The sequence below is a fragment of the Mesoplodon mirus genome (genome assembly GCF_964341445.2).
Source record: "Mesoplodon mirus genome assembly, chromosome: X".
Taxonomy (NCBI): domain Eukaryota; kingdom Metazoa; phylum Chordata; class Mammalia; order Artiodactyla; family Ziphiidae; genus Mesoplodon; species Mesoplodon mirus.
In genome coordinates, this window is record NC_138981.1 from 57,762,969 (window position 1) to 57,785,684 (window position 22,716).

At 44.8% G+C, this 22,716-nt stretch overlaps 1 protein-coding gene and 1 pseudogene across 3 annotated transcripts; both read right to left on the reverse strand.

Moving 5' to 3' along the window:
- Nucleotides 1-1,333: 1,333 nt before the first annotated feature.
- Nucleotides 1,334-6,104, reverse strand: PJA1 (praja ring finger ubiquitin ligase 1). 2 transcript variants are annotated; one of them, XM_082610607.1, is made up of 2 exons: nt 5,971-6,104; nt 1,334-3,593 (listed from the first exon to the last, which is right to left on the reverse strand). In XM_082610607.1, exon 2 carries the CDS (start codon nt 3,524-3,526, stop codon nt 1,784-1,786), a length of 1,743 nt encoding a protein of 580 aa, XP_082466733.1. In that variant the 5' UTR covers nt 3,527-3,593; nt 5,971-6,104; the 3' UTR covers nt 1,334-1,783. The 2 variants fall into 2 exon arrangements, with proteins under 2 accessions (XP_082466733.1, XP_082466732.1); XM_082610606.1 differs by having other exon boundaries at nt 1,334-3,587; nt 5,971-6,052.
- A 7,563-nt stretch (nt 6,105-13,667) lies between these two features.
- Nucleotides 13,668-14,050, reverse strand: LOC309797014 (large ribosomal subunit protein eL37-like; annotated as a pseudogene). The gene has a single exon. The product of its transcript is annotated as a large ribosomal subunit protein eL37-like (transcript).
- Nucleotides 14,051-22,716: the final 8,666 nt, after the last annotated feature.

A 22,716-nucleotide genomic window follows, 5' to 3' on the forward strand; every position in this document is an offset into this window, starting at 1 on the left:
CTGCTATCGTTTACATTCACACCCACAACACGAGTGCTCCCATTTCTTCTCTTTGTAGCCCAAACTAGATATTATCACGAAGAAAAACTATTGCTTTCTGATGGACACAATCGGTTTCATTGTCGTGTTAATTTACACGGCACTGATTGCCAGTGAGGTTGATCATTAGCAATAGCCAAGCTGTTGGAGCTGAAAACAGCTCTCCAACTGTTGGGAGGAGCATCAATTAGTACAATCACTTTGGAGAGCAGTTTGGCAATATCTAGTTAGAATGAAGATGTTCTAAACCTAAGATGCCCAAATTTCACCTCCGTATACTTATCCCTAGGGAAATTCACACGTGTGCACAAAGGAACATCTCTTAAGTATGTTCATTGCTGCAAAATACTGGGAAGAACCTAAACGTCCACCAATGGGAGAATAGATAAATAACCTGTGGTTATTCATACAATGGAATATTTAGTATACAGCCGTCAGAAGGCATGTATCAAAATGGCTAAATCTCAAAAGCAATGTTGAGTGAAAAAAAGCAAGTTGCAAAACGATACATACATTCTAGCAATTATGTCCGTTTAAAAAACAAACACTCTATATTGGCTATGGAGATACACACACACACACATATACACACATATGTACACAAATACATACACACACACACACACACACACATCTAAAAATGTAGACGAGAAGTAAACAATTTCCTGGGTAGTGCTTACCTCTGTGGAGGAAGGTAAATATGACGGGTGAAGAACTTCACCTGTGCCTGAAAGTGTAAATTTATTGGAGAGAGAGAGAGAGAGAGATCTGAAGCCAATATGGCTAAATGTTCAAACCTGTTCACTTTGCGTGGGTGGGTACCTCTGTTTTTCGTAGCACTTGTCTGGCATATATTTTTCTGTTCCTTTTGTGTCACTGTGTTAATGTATACAATCAGCATACAGCTTTTTTTTTTTACCCACTTCCTCTGAGACTTGCTTTTTTCTAAAAGGGAATTTTAACTCCTTCACCCCTACACTCCAATTGGATGTATTCCTACCATCCTTATTTTTACTATGCTTTCTCACTGTTTCTTTCCTTCTCATAGACTGACAGAGTATCCTCTACTCAACCTTTGCCCCTTTAGTAGCCTGACAACCATACACTTTACCCCTACTTAGAAATAATTACCCTTACTTTTGCTGTTGTTGGAGTCAGCATTTCCAGTGAAACTAAAGTTTTTCTCCTAGTGGGAACACCAAAAAACCCTATTTGGGATGCAAATGCAAGAGATCAATTATAAAGTCACTTAGTACCACCATTTTAGACAAAACCAAACAATTCCACTATACCATGTAAAACCAAAAGGAGAACTTTAATAAGCTTTTACGGCACTGCAATTACAGGAACATTAACCCATAACATGCAACAGAAATCATGATGCCCTTTGGACAAATTTAACAGATAAACTTGACGTTACAATCAACAGCAACATATTCTACTGAAAAAAACAAATGCAACTTATTTCACCATTCAGGTTAGAAAATGTATGTTTTTACTGCAATCGCAAGTAGCATTTAGAAAGTTTAGTTTTCCCTTTCTAACCTCTAAAACACAGGATGATTTTTTTTTCAATGCAATCGTACACAACCTTTTTCACACTGGAAATAATCACAAGGAATCGACAGGTGGAGATCAATCGACTGATTGATTTCGTTTTAACGATTAATTTGGAGAGGGCTCCTGCAGTATTGTGGATTTCAGATGGGGAAAATCATCAGACCAGGAGGTAAGAGCCTTGGTCTTAAAGCGGGGGAGGGAACATGCAGCGGCACACGGGGCAAGTGCCTGACTTCTGAAGCCAGATGGACACACAGGGCTTGTGGAAATAGTGGTGGCACGGCAGCTCCGTTGCCACCTCCCCCTTCACATATTCACTGCAACAGATGGGGCAACACATCTCCTGCCCCACCGCGCTGTGATCTTCCGTGACCAGGATCTCGGGAAGAGCGTCGATGCTCTCCTTGCTGGCTGGTGGATTGGCCACCTCCACATCCACCGCGAGAGACTCCAAGTGCGCCAGGGCAGTTTCCATTGCCTGGGCCAGGCGTTCTTCAAGTGCCATGTACGTGAGGAACTGAGGATCCACGTAGGAAATGGCTTCAGCCACCCCCAACCCATCCGCAAACCCATCGAAGAGGCTCCAATCCACTTCGAGGTCTTCACTGACACTGGAGTCATCTTCAAGGTTGTTGTTGCCGTCCAGCATGAAGACGCTGGGCTGCAGAAACTCCTGACCGGAATCATTATCCCCCTCACTGCTGTTCTCGTTTTCATTGTATTGGAGCCAAGGAACTTCTTCTTCGGTGGTTGCCCGTTCCTCTTCCTGGAGAGACGGCCCTCGAACTTCTTCAAGTTCATTGCCGCCACTGCTGCCAGCAGTGGCACCAGCACTGGGGCTGGCGCTGGCACTGGCATTCACTCTGGCTTGCTCGGCTTCATGCTCTTCTTTTCCTGGCAGAGTCTCCCAGCTCTCGCCACTGGACGACAGATTTTGCTCCCGACCTCGATACTTGCGACGCAGAGCCGCAGTCCACTCTTTGTCACTGTCAGAGTCTTCTTCGAAGTATCTGTAGTAATCATCGCTGTACGTCCAGAAGTCAGGATCAGCCATGGTTCGTCGCCGTCTCGGTACCTTTTCCGGCTTCACTTGGTCACTCCTGGCTTCCCTCTTGTCTTCAGGGTACTTCGGCTCAGGGTAGCCACCTGAACTCTCGCCTCTGCCTCTTCTCGCCAGGCCATCCGAGTGGCCTTCATCAGCGTTGGCAGTCTCCCTCCACCTGGAAGTACTGTGTGGCATATCATCATCATCATCAGTATCAAAAAATATTTTTGGTTTCACGCAGTTGGGACTTGCCGGATTTCTGATTTTGGGCCTCACCACCGGCTCCTCTGAACTCTTTGGGGTGTTTTCCCCACCACCACAAATACTCACAGGAGCCCTGCTGGGACACGCAGGTAAATTCTGCTCCCGTCTCTCCCTCTCCAGGCTGTTGCCATTTGTGACCACCTTGCCTTCAGCAGAAGATGGCTGAGGGGCCATGCTATTTGGCTGCAGGAACTCAGCTCTGCTAGCAGAGCCCCGTGCTGTAGGGGCCAGGTCTAACTTGTCAAGCTCCTCTCTCACATCGCAGTTAAAACTAGAGAACTGTAGGGGCACCCCAGCCAGAGACCTCGCCCCCTTCTCTGGGTCATACAGCTTATCATCTTTAAACTTGCCAGTTTTCCCTCTCACTGGCACTCGCTCAACAGGCCCAGCCCCCTCCTCCTCACTATCATCTGCCCCGAAACAGTCAACATGTCCATAAGCCATTCCTCTTCTGCTCCCCGAAGCCCTGTACTCTCTGGGCGGGTACCTGGAGTAGTCCTCATTATCAACATTCAGGCTGGTTCCCGAGCTCTCGCTGTCGTCCCAACTACGACGAGTGGTGGAAAATGGTGATCGGCTCCTCCTCTTGGTGGTTTGACTGGGGGCTGATCTGTGCATTGGGACTTCGGATGACGTCTTTCTCTGGCCGGAAATCCTTTCCTGCTGGCTCGTGGATGGCCTGAAACTGACATAAACATGCCTTCTTCCATACCTCCTGCCTGTATTGGACTGATGCCCTCCTCCTGGCTTGGGCCATACAGGCTAGCTAGATTCCTGACCCATTTGCTCTGACTTAGGAGGGTTTCCAATACAGCTGGGGCTTGAGTGGAAAGGCTCCTGCTCCCTGGGCACGCTTTGGAGATGGGAAGGTCAAATCAGTTCGGAATAAAGGAGCAGGGAGATTTATTTTCACTTCAGCAGGCAGGTTACAGAAAGAATAAGGGGGCTTTAAAATTAGTTTCACTTTCTTCTAAGGCCTGGAGTAGCATTCCAGTGACTGTCAGGTGTAGACCTGGAACACATTTTTAATGTTGGCAAAATAATTACAAAACTGGGTTTGTAGGAAAGCCAGACTCAGGGGAGGATCTGACGGAAGATGGGGGAGGGGTGACTGGACGCTGGGAAGATAGGTGAAGCGCTGGAATTGTGCCAACATGGGAAGAGGAAAGACGGCTGTGGGTTTTTTTTTAAATGGGGTATCTGCGTTTTTCGGAGTCCTGTATACATACAGGAGCAATGCAAATTGGAATAGGGGTGGAAAATATAGATCACCATCACTGTGTATGCGAGAGTGTCTACGCGTCTGTCAGGAGGAGAGGGGCAGGTGGAAGGGGGACCAGGCAGGTGGAAGGGGGACCAGCAATCATGAAGTGGAGAGACTCCTGTATTTGTAGGGGGAAAGGGCAGGTGACAGTGGCACTGGGAAGAGGCATGAGTGTCAGGCAGAATGAGACCCATTCTGGATGTGGGTATGAAAATGACAGGCATGGATGGGGTGGCTTCAGGGGAGAGGGGCGTGTGTAAGCACGATAGACAGAGAATGTGCATGTGGTTCCGATGTGTGATGGCTGGAACTCTAGGGAGGAATGCCTGTGTTTATGTGCCTGTGGCAAGCCAGGAAGGGTATAGTGGCACTGAACAGGGGGTGTCCTTGAGTTTGTGTGCGTGTGTTCATCAAAATGGGAGGCAACAATGGAGAAGGGTCAGTGTGAGCATCGATATGGGGACAGCACTGGAGAGGGAAGTGCGTATGGCAGGCGGGCAGGCGGGTGGGCACCAGCAAAAAATGTCTCTATGCATGGATGTGGCGAGCAGGAAGAGGGGGATGTCCCTGGAGAAGGATTTATGTGAGTGTGTGTGCATGGCAGGGACCAGCGAAGGAGGCTGTCTAGGCACATAGGTAGCAGACAGGGAGCACCTGAGAGGGGTATGTAAAAGAGCGTGTGGGTGCGTGTGCATGTAAGTGGCATAGGAAAGAGGAGCCAGCAATCTGTGTAAGTGGGCAGGGGGTAAGGCGGCCCACAGGGTGTGTGTGTGTGTGTGTGTGTGTGGTGTGTGTGTGCTCACCAGAGCAAGAAGAGGCAGAGGGAGGAGGGGGATGCTTCTGGAGGTGTGTATGTGGCAGGCGGTGAGAGGCAGGGAGAAGCACAGGAGAGTGTGAGGCTGTGTGTGTGTGTGTGTGTGTGTGTGTGTCTGTATGTCAGTCTGTCTCTGTCTCTCTCAGGGGAAGGCACTGGAGACTGGGACAGTGTGTGAGAGGGTGTGTGTGCATGTCTATCCAAGCATGTGCGGGGGAGGGGGACACGAAGGAACCTTGAGTATGAGGGGGGCGGTGGTAAGGCAGCCGCAATGGAGGGTTTTTGTGCATGCGTGTGAGCGCGCGCATGTGCGTGTATGTGTGTATGTGCGGGCATGTGCGTGTATGTGTCCCTGCACGCGCACGCGAGACACGGGGATGGGAGGGGGTCCACAACGACATAATGAGACGGGGAAACATTTAACGGCTCAAACGGTAGATCCAAACCGATGTGGCAGGGAAGGGGGAAAAAAAAGAAAAGGGCGTGTGGGGTTATAGTTTTTCCCTGGGAATGATTTGTTTTTCTGACAATTCTTTTCCTGGTAACAACATATTTGCCTAAAAATCTTCACCATTTACCATTCATCAAAACAACTTCAAAATGGGGAAAGAAAGGCCACGGATAGCTCCGCAGAGGGGCCAAGAAGGGAGGCAGGAGGAGAGGGGAGGACAGGCGGAGAGGGCCGCGACCACCACTCCCCTCTCGAATTCAAGCCACCCGAGCTGGGACCGAGCCACACGTAAGGGGCCGGAAGATGAAGGATGGAGCCCTAAATCGGGCCAGTGGAGGGCACAGGCCTCCCTCTGCGGTCAGGTCCCACGTCCGCCCCACCCCTTCCCGAGGGGCGAGCCCGAAAATCTGTTCATTAGAGCCCACCCCACCTCCACATCCTCGCGCCGGTGCCCGGCCACTCGCCCCACGCCCGGCCACTCGCCCCACCGCCACGTCTGGAGGGAGCGAGGAAATAAACAGCCTTTCACTCACCCAGTCGCGACCCCTGTACGCTCTCGGAAAGAGAAGATCCCTCGGACCTCCAACCGCCACAACCTCCAGAGCCGCTGCTCCCGGGGCTCCAGCTCCTCCCCCTCCAGACAGCGGCGGGACGGGCGCGACTGCGGCGGCGGAAGTGCTTGTACCGTCGCGGCGGCCCGCCCCCTTGATGTGGCGGGGGCGGCAGCTGCTCTCGACAAATCAGGGTGGGCTCGAAAACATTATTTCATTTGAAATGATGAAATCGTCAAGGATACAGAAAAGGACAGCAAAAAATGTAACCAACAGCCAGCTTTAACAAATGTTAAACATTTAGTCATTTGCCCTTCTGTTCTGGGCTTTGGGTGGTTGTTGTTGTTTGAAATAAAATGAAATCCGAAAACTCTTTCTGCTTCATTCTGATGTGAAAGTAATGATATTAATATATCCTATCTTATGTTCTACGTTATGACCTGTAGAGAAGTATCACGGTACTTAGGGTTGCAATCAGCTGAATTTTTTAACCTGGTGGTTGAAGCAAATTGAACTGTTTACAGTAGAATTTGTTGCTGTTAATCACAAAATCGAGGTTCTCTATCCAAAAGAAATGATCAATCATTGCAGCACAACATGGGTTCACATTTTCGTAACTGCATTGCCCTTCAAAATATTATAGCTATGCCTTTGGGATTTATACAATTTTACTGAACTCCGAAATCTTTTTTTTTAATTGCACTTTACATATATCTCTAATATTTGCGTTAAATGTAAAGACTGCCTATGTTCACAACAGTAGCAAAGCTTTGTTCTTTACTGGGAATAAAATGCATAATAGAAGAGCAAGAAATTTTAGGGGCAACAACAAAATAGAAATAGGATGTACAACTTTCAAACCGTTGAAGAAATAATATATAGAACAAAGAGAAAAAATCTAACAAAAGGCAGAAATGGAATGGGAGGCAACAAGAAAGTATGTTAAAAAGGGGGGGAGCAGAAAAAATCCAAATATGTCAGGATGTATTATGGGTTAACATCTCCCATTAAAAATAAAAAAGCAAACTCTCATTTTAGTTTCAGCATTTAGTTTTTAGAAATCCAGTTATAATTCAAGAAGAGTCATGTACCAAAATGTTCATTGCAGCTCTATTTACAATAGCCAGGACATGGAAGCAACCTAAGTGTCCATTAACAGATAAATGGATAAAGAAGATTTGGCACATATATACTATGGAATATTACTCAGCCATATAAAGGAACAAAACTGAGTTATTTGTAGTGAGGTGGATGGACCTAGAGTCTGTCATACAGAGTGAAGTAAGTCAGAAAGAGAAAAACAAATACCATATGCTAACACATATATATGGAATCTAAGAAAAAAAAAAGGTCATGAAGAACCTAGGGGCAAGACGGGAATAAAGACACAGACCTACTAGAGAATGGACTTGAGGATATGGGGAGGGGGAAGGGTAAGCTGTGACAAAGTGGGAGAGTGGCATGGACATATATACACTAGCAAATGTCAAATAGATAGCTAGTGGGAAGCAGCTGCAAAGCACAGGGAGATCAGCTAGGTGGTTTGTGACCACCTAGAGGGTTGGGATAGGGAGGGTGGGAGGGAGGGAGACGCAAGAGGGAAGAGATATGGGAACATATGTATATGTATAGCTGATTCACTTTGTTATAAAGCAGAAACTAACACACCACTGTAAAGCAATTATACTCCAATAAAGATGTTTAAAAAAAAGAAATCCAGTTATATGCTGTTTATATGCTTCACCTAAAGCAGAAATAGGAATAGAATATATATGCCAGTTAAATACCAGCAGAAAGGAAGGAAAGAAAGAAGAAGGAAGGGAGAGGAGGAAAGATGGAAGGAGGGGAAGGAAGGAATTTTAGAAAGAAAAAAGGATAAGGAAAGAGACATGTGGCAATGTTAATATCAGAAAAATCAAGAACTCAAAGTAAAAAGCATTAAAGAAAACAAATCAGGTTGTTTCATTCACCGAGGAGATATAGTCACTAAAATTTATATGCCAAACAAAGTAATTTCAAACTATATGAGGCAAATATTATTAGAATTATAGAAATCAGAAAGTCTGCAATTATAGTAGAAGACTTAACCACACTTGCTTTGGTATAGATAGAGCAAATAGATTGCAAAATAAACAAGGATATAGAGAGATTCCACAACCCAATTAATAAGCCTCATCTAATGTATATGTATTTTTGTAGTCAAGAAATAATGTATTTTTTATTTAAAATATTTCAAACATACAGAAAAGTACAGAGAATTAAACATACTTTTGCCCACATGTACTTGTCATACAGACCAAGCACATTTTATTTTCTTCAGATCCTCAGATACTTCTGTTTTTGAAACAAAATGTTACAGTTGAAGCTCTCACTTTATCCTATTTATCTTACTTCTTTTCCCCAAAAAGGCACCATTTAGAAGTTTCTTTCTTGTGCATGTTTTTTTCTTTTTTCTACATATATATATATATATATATATATATATATATATATATATGTAACCAATATGCATTATTGTTTTATGTATTTTACATTATGTGAATGGTATAATAAATATAGCCTTTTGAAACTTAAATCTTCATTCAATATTAATTTTTGTTAGCGATTTGATACATTTAGATCTAGGTCATACATTTTAGCTACTGAATATGATTGTATCAATTTTCCAATATGATATTACTATAATATATCATTGTATGGACTTCTGTTGCATGAATTATCCAATTTCTTTATCTCTTTGCCTGCTGATGGACTTGGGTTGTTCCCGTTCTGTGCAATTATAAGTGAGGATTTAATGAACATCCTGGGGCATGTCTCCTTGTGCCCATACTGAAAAGTTTCTCTGGGGCAGACCTTCCCAGCTGGGTAATGGGGGTTCTAATATATTGATTCCCTTAGCCCTCCAGAAAGACGGGCCTGGCTTCATGCAGCTGCTGCCCTGGGGACTGTTCCCTTTGGGTAAGAGCAGGCTGTCTGTTCATCCCAGTGAGCTGGTACACATATTAGCATTTTAAACATACGCTATGATGTGCAAAAGATTAGAAAAAACTGCTCTAGTGTATGTATTTTGAAGTAGAATTTCTGGGTCAAAGGTGTAGTAGTTAACTATTGCTGTATAACAAATTGCCTCAAAACTTAGTGGTTTAAGACAACCGACATTTATTATATCACAGTTTCACAGGTCAGGAATCTATACATGGCTTAGCTGGGGTGCCTCTGGCTCAAAGTCTCTCATGAATTTGCACTCAGGCTGTCATCTGGGGCTGCAGTCTCATATGCAGGCAAAATTGGGGTAGGAGGTCCACATCCAAGCTCTTTTACATGGCTGTTGGTAGGCCCCAGAAGATTCACTGCCAAGCTCACTCATGTGGTTGCTCTCTGGCTTCAATTCCTTGTCATGTGGGCCTATCCATAGGCTTCCTGAGTCTCCTCACAACCTGGCAGCTGGTGAGAGAGAGAGCCAGAGAGCACCTAAGATGGAAGACATAGTTCTTTTATGACTTAAACTCAGAAGTGACATCCCAACACTTTTGCCATATCCTATTTATCAAAAGTAAGCCATAGGGCTTCCCTGGTGGCGCAGTAGTTGAGAGTCCGCCTGCCGATGCAGGGGACACGAGTTCGTGCCCCGGTCCGGGAAGATCCCACATGCCGCGGAGTGGCTGGGCCCGTGAGCCATGGCCGCTGAGCCGGCGCGTCCGGAGCCTGTGCCCCGCAACGGGAGAGGCCACAACAGTGAGAGGCCCACGTACCACAAAAAAAAAAAAAAAAAAAAAAAAAAAAAAGTAAGCCATAGAATTTGTCCATCTAAGTTATCAAATTTGTAGGCATGGAAATGCTCATAATGTCTTTATTATCTTTTTAATGGCCACAGTATCAGTGGTGATGGCTCCTCCTTCATTTCTGATGTAGTTTTGTCTACTCCCCTTTATCCTTGGTCAGCCTAGCTAGAGACTTACCAATCTTACTGATCTTTTCAAACAGTCAGCTTTTTGTTTCATTGATATTCTCTATTGCTCTATTGTTTCCAATTTCATTTATTTCTGCTCTTTTATTATTTCTTTTCTTCTGCTTACTTTGGAAATAATGTGCTCTTCTTTTTGTAGTTTCCTAAGGTGGAAGCTTAGATTATTGATTTTAGATCTTTTTCCTTTTCTAATATATGCATTCAATATTATAAGTTTCCCTCTAAGCACTGCTTTTAATGCATCCCACAAATTTTGATAAGTTCTGGTTTCATTTTATTTCAAAATTTAAAACAATTTCTCTTGAGATTTCTTCTGAACCCATGTGTTGTTTAGAAGTACGTTGTTTAATCTTCAAATATTTTGAGATTCCAGCTATCTCTCTGTTATTGATTTCTAATTTAATTCTGCTGTGGTCTGAGAACACACTTTGTATGATGTCTAGTCTTTTAAATTTGTTGTCTTTTAAATTTGTTAAGGTGTGTTTTATCACCCAGGATGTGGTCTATCTTCGTGAATGTTCCATGTGAGCTTGAGAAGAATGTGTATTCTGCTGTTGTTGGATGAAGTAGTCTATAAATGTCAATTAGATCCAGGTGATTGACGATGCAATTCGGTTCAACTATGTCCTTACTGATTTTCTGCCTGCTGGTTCCGTCAATTACTGATAGAGGGGTGTTGAAGTCTTCAACTATAATAGTGGATTCATCTGTTTTTCGTTGTGGTCCTACCAGTTTTTGCCTCACGTATTTTGATACTCTGTTGTCAGGCACATACACATTAAGGATTGTTATGTCTTCTTGGCAAATTGACCCCTTTTATCATTATGTAATGTCCGTATTTATACCTGATAATTTTCTGTGTCCTGAGATCTGCTTTGTCTGGAATTAACATAGCTACTCCAGTGTTCTTCTTATTAATGTTAGCATGTATATTTTTCTCTTTAATTTACGTTTAATCTGTGTCTTTATGTTTAAAATAGGTTTCTTGCAGACAACATATAGTTGGGCCTTTTTTTAAAAATCCATTCTGATAGTCTCTGCCTTTTAATTGGTATAGTTAGACCACTCACATTTAAGGTGATTGTTGATATAGTTGGATTAATATCTACCACGTTTGTAACTGTTTCCTATTCATTGCCTTTGTTCTTTCTCTCTTGTTTGTGGGGAGAGTCTTCCATTCTTTTTCTGCCTTCTCTGATTTTAACTGAACATTTTATATGATTCTATTTTCTCTCTTCTCCTAGAATTTCAACCATATTTCTTATGTTTACATTTTTTAGTGGTTGCCCTGGAGTTTGCAGTATATGTTTACAACTGATCCATGCCCACTTTCAAATGACACTATACTACTCCATGGGTAGTGCAGGCACCTTATAACAGAATATTTCCAATTCCTTTCTCCTGTCCCTTATAACACTGCTATCATTCCCTTATCCATAAGCTATAATCATCTAATACATTGTTGTTATTATTTTTTGGTGAAACTGCTATTCGTTGGATCAGTTAGAATAAGAATAGGGAAAGATCTTATTTATACCTTCATTTATTCCTTCTCAAAAACTCCTCCCTTTTTTTTAATGCAAATCTAAGTTTCTGACCCATATTATTTTTCTTCTTTCTGAAGAACTTTTAACATTTCTTCAAGGCAGATCTCAGAAGTGACATCCAACACTTGTTTACCATATTTTATTTATTAAAAGTGTATTACTAAGTCTAGCCCACACTCAAGGGGAAGGGATTACATAAGGCCAGGAGTTCCAGGAGGTAGGGGTTATTGGGGCAGAAGGGGGCAGGAGCATTTCAACTTCAGTAGATATTGCCAATCTGTTTTCCAAAGTGGTTTTTACCAATTACTGTTCCACCTGCAGTTTATTCACATCAGTGTTTCCCCACATCCCACCATTCTTGATACCTTCATAATTTAAAATTGTTGTCAAGCTGATGAGTATGGAACACTGTTGTTTGACTTCGCTTTTTCCTAAATTAGTAGAGAGGTTAAACATCTTTCCACATTTGTTGGCCACTTAGATTTCTTCTTCTCTGAATTGTTTGTTCATATATTTTGTCCATTTTTCTATTGGGGTTGTTTGTCTTGTTATTATTGATTTCTAGGAATTCTATTTATGTTCTGGATACCAGATGTTAGTTATATTTGTACAGTTGCAAATATCTTCTAGCTGGTGTTTTCTTTAAATGTAAATATGAAATTATAAAAGTACTTAAAATAAACCATGGGGGAATGTTTTTTTATAAGCCTGAAGTGGAGAAGACCTCTATAAGTTGACAAAATGTACAGGAGCAAAAAAGGGAAAGTTTCAACTTCACAAAAACAAAATGTTCTGGCAGGCAGAAAGAAGTCTATAAATCAACAATTCTAAGGAAATTTAAAAATAAATGAAAACCTGGGAGAAATATTTTCTGCGAATTTCACAAATGGCTCATTTCCCAAATACACGAAGAGCTCCTATAAATCAGTAAATGACCCACAAACCAATGTTAAAATGAGCAAAGGATACAAATAGACATTTTATTGGAAAGGAAATACAAATGCCACTGAAACACACAAGAAGATGTTCATTCATAAAAATAAAATGAGACACCATTTCACCTGTGAGACTGACCAATATGAAAAAGCTTGTAAACACTGTGTGGTGGAGGGTGTGGAGCTTCAGGAACCTTCAAACATTTCTGGGGTGTGGGTAAGTAAACTGGTAGAGTCTCTTAGTTGGCAAGTTGACAGTATCTATCAAAATTACTAATGCATATAGTTTTTGACCCAGAAAGTCTACTTCTAGGAATTCACTTACAAATATGCTTGCACATGATTTGAAATGAAATATGTGCAATTCTATCCATTGCAGCATTGTTTTTAATAGTAAAAGAACAGAAAGAACCTAAATCTTTATCAAAAGAGAAATGAATAATTATTATGGTAGAATACTTACTATAGAGCAACTAAGATGCAGAATCTAAATCTACATGTATCATAATGGATACATCTGATCATATTGAATGAAAAAAAGATGTCAGAAGATATTCACAGCATAATAGCATTTATATATGCTTTTCAAACACATAGAGGGCATGTAGTTTAAGGATTGCTCCATCTTCCAGAGAATTGTTCATCTGATCACTAAGAAATGACTCTCCTTGATTCTAATAATACTTTTGGTGTTAAAGTCAATCTTGTCAGTGATCCTGCTACCCCATTTTCTTTTGAAAAGAATTTTTTCTGGTATATTTTTATTCATCTCTTCTTTAAAATCTTTTAAGGTAACATCTTTATAATTATACACAAATATGTATATAATTTTAGATATGCTCATAAAGAATCCTATGTGCATATTTTGTAAAATTATAGTCTTTTCTTCTTTCTAGTTTTACTTATCTCCCTTCTCTGTCCATATCACTGCTCCCCATAACCTATATCAATAACCTAGTATTCATTATTTCATTTTTTTCATACTTGTATAATCATATACAGATATATGTATACTTATGTATATATATATATATACACACATGTGCAATACATGTGTGGGTTTTTATTTGTCCTTTTTTATTAAAATGAGATCTATATATATATCATCACTTTTTTAAAAAATAGATCTTTATTGGAGTATAATTACTTCACAATACTGTGTTAGTTTCTGTTGCACAACAAAGCAAATCAGTTATATGCATACACGCATATCCCCATATCCCCTCCCTCTTTTTTTTTTTTTAAACCAGAACATTTACTGCATGACTAATAATTGAAATCCTTAAGATGAACTGGATACTGCAACAGCTGCCCTCTTGGGTTTAGGTGTTGTTCCTTCACGGAACCCATGCCTGAATCTGCAGTATACAATTTTTAGGTGCCTCATTCGACCAGTCCCGGTGGCATTTCATCTTTTAGCTTTAGCACTCCAGTTATACTTCCTCTTCCGCTTGGGAAGGTAGCCACATTTACCACAGGTCGACTTCTGAAGGTGGTAGGCCTTAGAGCCACAGCGGCGGCACAACGTGTGCGTCTTATTCCGACGCTTTCCAAACGAGGACGTTCCCTTCGTCATCTCGCTTCTGCCACCGAGACCCTCCCCCACCCCTCTTGAGCCTCCCTCCCAACCTCCCTACCCCACCCCTCTAGGTCATCACAAAGCACTGAGCTGATCTCCCTGTGCTATGCGGCTGCTTCCCACCAGCCAACTATTTTACATTCGGTAGTGTATATATGTCGAGGCTACTCTCACTTCACCCCAGCTTCACCCTCCTACCCCATGTCCTCAAGTCCATTCTCTATGTCTACCTCTTTATTCCTGCCCTGCAACTAGGTTCATCAGTTTTTTGGGGGGTTTGGGGGGGTTTTTTTGGTTTCCATATATATGCGTTAGCATACGGTGTTTGTTTTTCTCTTTATGACTTACTTCACTCTGTAGGACAGACTCTAGGTCCATCCACCTCACTACAAATAACTCAATTTCGATTCTTTTTATGGCTGAGTAATATTCCATTGTGTATATATGCCACATCTTCTTTATTCATTCATCTGTCAATGGACATTTAAGTTGGCTCCACGTCCTGGCTATTGTAAATAGTGCTTGCAATGAACATTTTGGTACATGTCTCTTTTTGAATTATGGTTTTCTCAGGGTATATGCCCAGTAGTGGGATTGCTGGGTCATATGTTAGTTCTATTTTTAGTTTTTTAAGGAACCTCCATACTGTTTTCCATAGTGGTTGTATCTGTTTACATTCCCACCAACGGTGCAGGAGGGTTCCCTTCTCATCACACCCTTTCCAGCATTTATTGTTTCTAGATTTTTTGATAATGGCCATTCTGACTGGTGTGAGGTGATACCTCATTGTAGTTTTGATTTGCATTTCTCTAATAATTAGTGATGTTGAGCATCTTTTCATGAGCCTCTTGGCCATCTGTATGTCTTCCTTGGTGAAATGTCTATTTAGGTCTTCTGCCCATTTTTTAACTGGATTGTTTGTTTTTTTTGATATTGAGCTCTATGAGCTATTTGTATATTTTGGAGATTAATCCTTTGTCTGTTGTTTCATTTGCAAATATTTTCTCCAGTTCTGAGGGTTGTCTTTTGGTCTTGTTTATGGTTTCCTTTGCTGTGCAAAAGCTTTTAAGTTTAATTAAGTCCCATTTATTTATTTTTGTTTTTATTTCTGTTACTCTAGGAGGTGTGTCAAAAAAGATCTTTCTGTGGTTTATGTCAAAGAGTGTTTTTCCTATGTTTTCCTCTAAGAGTTTTATAGTGTCTGCTCTTACATTTAAGTCTTTCATCCATTTGGAGTTTATTTTTGTATATGGTGTTAGGTAGTGTTCTAATTTCCTTCTATCACTCCTTGTTGTTCTCACTCAATAACACTCCCTGAAATCGATTGGTATGACTCTAATTACTAACCTTCAATGGCTACCTAGTGTTTGTTTCATGATGTGGATATACCATAATCTATTCGGCCATCAACCTACTGATAAATAATTATGATTTTCAAGTTTTTTAAATGCTATGATCAATGCTGCAACACACGTCTCTGTACGTATAGGTCCTTAGGTGCCAGGGCTTTCATTTCCATGGAATGGTGTCCCAGAGTAGAATTACTAGGTCAAATGATATATGTTTTTTTAATTTTAGTGGATGGTACCAGATTGTTTTCCCCAAAGACTGGAACTCTTCCTGTTTCCACCAGCAACGTGTTGCCTACAGCATGGCTAACTTGACTGATCCTGGAGCAGAGATTCCTGACCCATGCTGGGCCAATTGGACTTTACTCCTGTGGATGTGATACTCAAAAGAGACACGCAGAGACTGGGGAGATTGGAGTGGAGTCATGTTCACATCAATCAACTCTGAAAACCAGCCCAGTATCTTTGAAGTACAGTCTTACTTTTTGCCCAAGTTAGCCAGAGTTGAGTTCTGTTGCTTACAACCAAAAGAAACTTATAAATCCCTAAACCTGGTCACAAACTCAGCCTCGAGCCCAGATACAGATTCAGTTCTGATCCTGGCCACAGACTCAGTCCTCACCCTAGTCAGAGACTGAAGTCCATTCCTGGCCCCAGACTTCCCTGACCCCTGCTCGGCATCTCTCTGAGGGGTGCTCCTGGTTGCAAGGGGGGCAGGTGAGCTAGTGGGTACATTTCATCCAGAGCCTGGAACCCAAAAGTAAAGGCCTCTTTGTGGCAACTAATGCTGATGACTTTGGAGACAGAGGGGAATTTCTTGTGAGGAATAACTGGTAAAATCTAAGTCAGGGATGTTTTGGGGGCCTCTGGGTTGTGGGGAATAAGGGATCAAAAGGGAACCCAGTGGGAGATGGGATCAGGGGTTTGGTTTGTGGAGGTAGAGAATGAGGGCAGTGAACTCTGGACCTAGCTGAAGGAAGTGGGGACAGAGCAGGGATGTGGGGAGGGCCAGCCATCTGGAGCTGGACGTGGCTGGACTGAGTTGCCTGCTAGAGCCTGGGTGGGTCCCAAGGTCCCGTGCCCCGGGATGAGCAAAGAGGAGTTGCCATCGAGAGATGTCGAAACAGCCTGCAGCCCAGCGGCCTCCTCCTTTGTCTCTCCCAACCACCTGGCACCGCCTGGACCAGCGGCTGGGACCCCATGCTGCCTGGCCCTCTCCCCGCTGTCCTGACTTTCCACAGGCTCCAAAGCCACCTGCCTCCTCCTCTTTCCCTCCAATTGCCCCCGCCCTTCATCTTTTCCCCTGGCTCAGCTTCCCTTTGCGTGCCTCTTGCTGAGTTTCAGGGATTAGGGCTGTCTACCATGGGACACAGCTCCCTTCTCTTCTCCCCAGAGCCAGGAAGCTCTTGCCAGGATCTGGTCCCAGCCTTAACCCCAAGGATCTCTCTCTGGCAGGAATCAGGCAGAGCTTGCTGGGAGTGGGGCTGGAGGGGCAAGCCCAGAGTGTGGGGAGGGGACTAACATTTGTCAAATACCTATCATAAGCCAGGTACTTTCCTTCTACTCTCTCACTGTATCTTCAGAGCAAGCTGGTGAGGTAGCAATTCTTATGTTTAGATGGGGAAGCTGAGGCTCGGCGATTGTAAGGGCTTTGTCCAAGGCTAGAGGTGGCCGAGCCGGAATTTAGAACTGGGACTGTCGACTCCAAAGCCATCTACTTCTAGGCCTAAGGTGAGAGGAATGAGGGGGCCTCAGTTCCTAACTAAAAGGGAGGCCCAGGTAAGGAGTTTTCTGGTGGAGGCCTAGAGCCGCTTACTGGATCCATGGCTGGGCTCCTGGCCCTGAGCTGCAGGGAGTGAGTGGAGACGGCTCACTGGGCTGGGACGCTGGCTAAGCTATAGAGGCAGAGAACAGGTTCCCCTCACCCCTCACCTACAGCCTCAACTCAGGCAGCACTAGGCCACTGTCTTTCCACAGGGTTTCCCCTCAACCCTGAGTGCCTCTGTGTTTCTATCCACAAGGAGAGAAGGGAGCAGCTGGTGATGATGGGAGTTGGCCAGGGTGGGGGAGGGCTGGAGAGAGGGCTGGGCAGAGTCAACAGGCCAGAACACAGTCAGTTCAGGCAAGAACTCGGAACTTCCCCTCCTCTGACCTCACTGTTCCCACTTCAGCAATGGAGAGATTGTATTAGATGATGGCTGAAACCTATGGCAACTCTGCCAGTGTGTGTGTGGTGGGGAAGTGCTGGGGCCATGTCAGCGGGGAGAGCTTTGCCCACAGAACATGACTGGGGGAGTGGCAAGGGCAGGAGACAGGGTGAGCCTGGAAGACGTACCAATGGCTGGCATGGGAAGAGCTTCTTTGGGCCGTGCCTGTGATCCGAGCCCTGCCCCTGGCTGCTCCCTTCACAGTAGAAGGGTGGAGGATAAGCAAATGGGGGCCGAGATTATGGAAAATGTGCCTCTTTGAAAAGGACACTAGGGGAAGTGCAGAAACAGGCTGTAAACATTGCTGGTTGCCCTGAGAGGGAGAGAAAATGACACCTCCAAAAAACAAGTAAAAAAGGCCACCTTCAAGTTTCCACAGAGACACGAGGCACTCGCTGGCCTCTTAAACTGGGCTCTAGTTCCAGGCCTGATAACCTTGCTTGCCATGCGACCCTGAACAAGTCTTCTTCCTCTCTGAGCCTCAGTGTTCCCATCTGCACGATGAGGGTTTGGACCTAAATGCTCTCCAAGGGCTCTGACAGCTCTCATATTCCGGAATCTTCTACAGGTCGGCTCTGAGTAAAGCCCTGTGAACTCAGCCCTGCCTCAGGCACTGACAGGTGAGTTGATCAGCTGTGGGAGTCAGAGTAACATTGAGACTTGGGGGTCATCCTAGGATTCAATGTGAACTCCTCACCATGACCTAGAGGCTTGGCTTCCTTGGTGTCTTGTCTGTCTTTCCAGCCTCCCCTCTTCCCGCCTCTGTTGTGTCTCCCCACCCCACTTTCCACTAACCCCCTTTCCTGGCCTAGAACATACCAGACTCCCTGTTGCTTCAGCACCTGCACACTTGTTATTCAGCACACTCGGAATGCACTTTCCTACCTCTTTGCTGACTAACTCTTCCTTCTGACTTGAGCTGAAATGCCACCTCTTCCAGGAAGCCTTTCCTCCTGGCCCCCTATCATGGGCCAGTTCCTACTCTGAACCACCCTTGTAGCATCACATTACCCATCACAATAGTAATTATTTGTGCCACCTTTTTTTTTTATAGCTGTCTTTCCTCTCAAATTCCTATGAGCTCTGTGAGGGCAGAGGCTTTGTTTATCTTGTCCACAGCTCTACTTCTGGTGTCTAGTAGCCCAGAAACTTTCAACCCACAAATATTTCTTGAAAAATATTTCCCAGCAGCTACCTTGTGTTGTAGACCTACTGGGGGCCAGGCACAGATATACAGGGTCTTATGTGGCCTTGGTATCACGCGCCCCCTTCTCATTTCTTAGGTGAAGTGATGGAGGGGCAGAGAAGTGACAGATTTTGTCATGCCCGATTTTGTCCTGGACTAGGTGCTGGGCCATGCAGAGTTGGGCCTGGCAAGCAGATCTGCCTGCTTCACGCCTCCTTTTTTGCCTGCCACCACTCTTCGGAGAGGAGCAGCAGCTGTGGCCTCTCCTCGTGTTCCCATAGCAACCAGTGCTTACCTCCCGCTCACACTGGTTCCTAATTGCCTGATTACGCATCTTCTCCCCCGCCAGCTCTGGAGCTTCTTGAGAGCAGAGTCCATGGCGGGCTTTGCCCTCCATTGCGTGCTCTGGGCTCAGTGAGTATTAGTTAAATGAACAAAAATGAATGCATGACTATCCATGCCCATGGGTTTTTAAAAGCTTTCATCACAAACAAGGTACCTGGCAGCCTGTAGTGGCTGGAGGGAGGGGCACTGGAGGACTCCTCAGCTCACCTCTGCTGAACAGTGTGCATGGCTGGCCCCCCTTCTCCTCTCTTCCCTGCTGCTTGGGGAAGCTCTTTAGAAAACAGGCCAGGCAGCCTGCACGGTTGCGAGTGGGAGGGGGATGCTGGAGCCGGTGCAACACCCTCCCCTAACAATCCCTCGTGCACACACACACACACACACGCACACACATGCTCCCCTGCCACCTCCTTCTGAGGGAAGCCATCACAACGGCCAGCTTTTGCTGTGAGAATTACCAACAACAATTGAGTTTCATATTCACTTCTAATGCTCAGTTCACGATCTCGCCAGTCAGCCTCTTCCTCTCTCCCTTCCTACTGCAGCCATCTAACTCCGCTCGCCATCATGTTCTACCTGAGCTGCTCCAACAACAACCTCCCCGCCTCTGCCCTGTTTCCCTTCCTCCTCCCTCCCCATCCTCCATGGCACAGGCAGAATGAGTGTCCCGAATAGAAATCAGCCCGTGTTATTACCAGCCAGCCTCACAAGGGAGTCATCACTTTTGTGGCGGGACAAGAGTCTGTCAAAGCCACTGAGGCCACCAGATGGGGGGAAGGCAGAGCTACCAGTCCATCAGTTTAGTCCTTAAATGTTTGACTCCAGACCAGGCACTGAGCTAGAGTCCTGAGCTCACAAGAGTGGAACCAAAATGAGTTCCTACACTAGTGGAAGGGACGGAAAAAATACCCTGGTATGAGCTGCACTTTGCACAGGATGCTATGGGAACATACAGAAAAGTATGCTTGTGCAGGAACAGGGAAGGCTTCACAGAGGAAGAGACATTTGATCTGGGCTTCCTATCTGAAATTTTGGTTGTGAACAACAGAAATCATCTCTGACTAACTGAAGAGAAAAGGGAATTTGTGGGGTTGGGGGGTAATCTATAGGGAGCTTACAACATCAAGGGAAAGGCTGGAGAACCAGATTTGGAAATAGGTGTAAGCAAAGGCAGCACTGGGGGAGGGGTTGGGAAGGTGTGGGAAGCAGAAATGGTTTGATCAGCATGCTGCTGCCGAAATGGATGAGGGCTGTTTCCTCTATTCTCATACTGCTGGCTCCAGATTCAAAGTCCAAAGAGAGTGTCCAGTGACCAAGCTTAGTCCTATGCCTGCCCGTGGCTAGCCTGGGCTGGGGATAGTAAGACTATGTGCCTTTGGCTTCCATGGCAGGAGGCAGACGCATGGATTTGCTGTTTCACCAACCTTACCCCATATGAGGCAGGGACAATTCACTTAAAGCAAACAGGGGTCTAAGGAAGGGAGAGGAATGGATGCTGTGGAGCCACAAACCAACGAATGGCCACTTCCTCCCTGATGACAGGAAAAGAAGAGGAGGAGGCTCCAGGCAGAGAGAACCAAATGGGCAAAGAGCCAAACCCTGCTGGGCTTGAGGCAGGTGGGCAGCATCATATGACTGGAGTGTCGGGGGAAAGGCGAAGCCCCCCAGTCGGTGAGACAGAAGTGGGGAGAAAAGAGACCACAGCCTGCCCCATGGAGTGGGCCATAGGCAGCCAGCCTCCGGAGGAGAGGGGAGGAACTGACCAGATGGCATTTTAGGACTTTCACTCTGGAGGTGTCAAGAATGGATCAGAGGGACTTCTCTGGTGGTCCAGTGGTTAAGAATCCGCCTTGCAATGCAGGGGACTTGGGTTCAATCCCTGGTCGGGGAACTAAGATCCCACCCTGATCATTTTACTTCCTAAGTCACTTTGGCTTGGAAAATTATTTCTAAATAGGTAGTACATTCAAAAATCAAAATAACAGAAGAAGGGATGGTGTGAGGAGTCTCACTCCACTTCCATCAACCTGAAGCCCCCCACCCGCCCAGACACACACAGATGAGACCCTTTTATTATCGGAGGGTAGCCTTCCCTTGCATCTTTATGGAAAAGTGAATAGAATGTATATTCTTATTTCTCCCTTTCTTCCACAAATATACATTGTTCTGTACCTGGCATTTTTCACTTAACAATGTATCTTGTCAATCTTTCTCTTCAATACTTGGAAACCTTGTTTACTCTCTTTATCCACGCTATTCTCCTGGATGGATCTGCCATCGTTTATTTAAGCACCAGTTATATGTAATCTTTTGCTATTGTAAACAATACCTAAACATATTTTTTTCCTAAACATATTTTTTAATCCACCCACTTGTTTCAGTCTCCTTTGTCTCCACTGTAAGAAAGCTACCACCATCTTTTACTCGGCTTGGCCAAATAGCTTCCTAAATGATCAACCCAGCTCATCTCTTGCCCTCTCTTCTCACAGCAGCCAGAGTGCATTTCCAAATCATGACTTTGGTCATGTCATTCCCCTGCTTAAACCCCTTCTGTGGCCTTCCCATGCTTTTAGGGTAAAGACAAACCCCGCACGGTGGCATGAAGCCTTAGCTAGCCTCCTGTGCCCACTGTCCATCCTCGCCTTGACCCACTCCACCTTCCCCTTCTCCACTCTGCCCTGCTGGCCGCCTTCAGAGCTCTTTTTTGCATATGTTGTTCCCTCTACATACAATACTCTCCTCTCCTCTGTTCACCTCATTTATTTCTACTTGTCCTTCAGATCTCAACTTACCCGCCTGCTCTTCGGGGAAGTCTGCCCTGACCTCCCTGCAAGTCAGAGCCCAGGATTATAGGTTCTCACCTAGTACCTTATGCCTCTCCTGCATCACCCTTGTCCCAGCTGTGGTTTCACGTTTATCTGTCTGATTCTTTGATTCATGTCTGACTCCTATTACCCCTTCATGAGATCCATGAAGGCAGGGGCCTTACCTGTCTTTGCTTATCATGAAGCCCCTGCATCTAGGAAAATTGTTGACTGAATTAATGCTGGTCCGGGAAGATCCCGCATGACACGGAGCAACTAAGCCCGTTCGCCACAACTACTGAGCCTGTGCTCTAGAGCCTGCGTGCCACAACTACTGAGCCCGCGTGCCACAACTACTGAAGCCCGCGTGCCTAGAGCCTGTGCTCCACAACAAGAGAAGCCACTGCAATGAGAAGCCCGTGCACCGCAACAAGGAGTAGCCCCCGCTCGCCGCAACCAGAGAAAGCCCGCGCACAGCAACAAAGACCCAACACAGCCAAACAAACAAACAAACAAACAAACAAACAAAAAACAACAGTCACTCTCCTTGCTGTCACTGTCTCCTCTGTGCTCTGGAGCCCATGACAGGTCACCTTCTATACTCCCTACTCAACAATGCTCTGGCCTTTACCCTGGCCTCCCTCTACTTCATGGGACTCATTTGATGGTTGATCATTCCTTCCTCTTGGAAATCCACTCTCTTGTCTCCGCTTGATGCCCCAGGAGCTCCCTCCCACTGACTGCATCCCCCCCAGCATCTCTTCCTCTGACCACTTCTGAGATGTTGGACTTCCTCAGGTTCCATCCTAAGC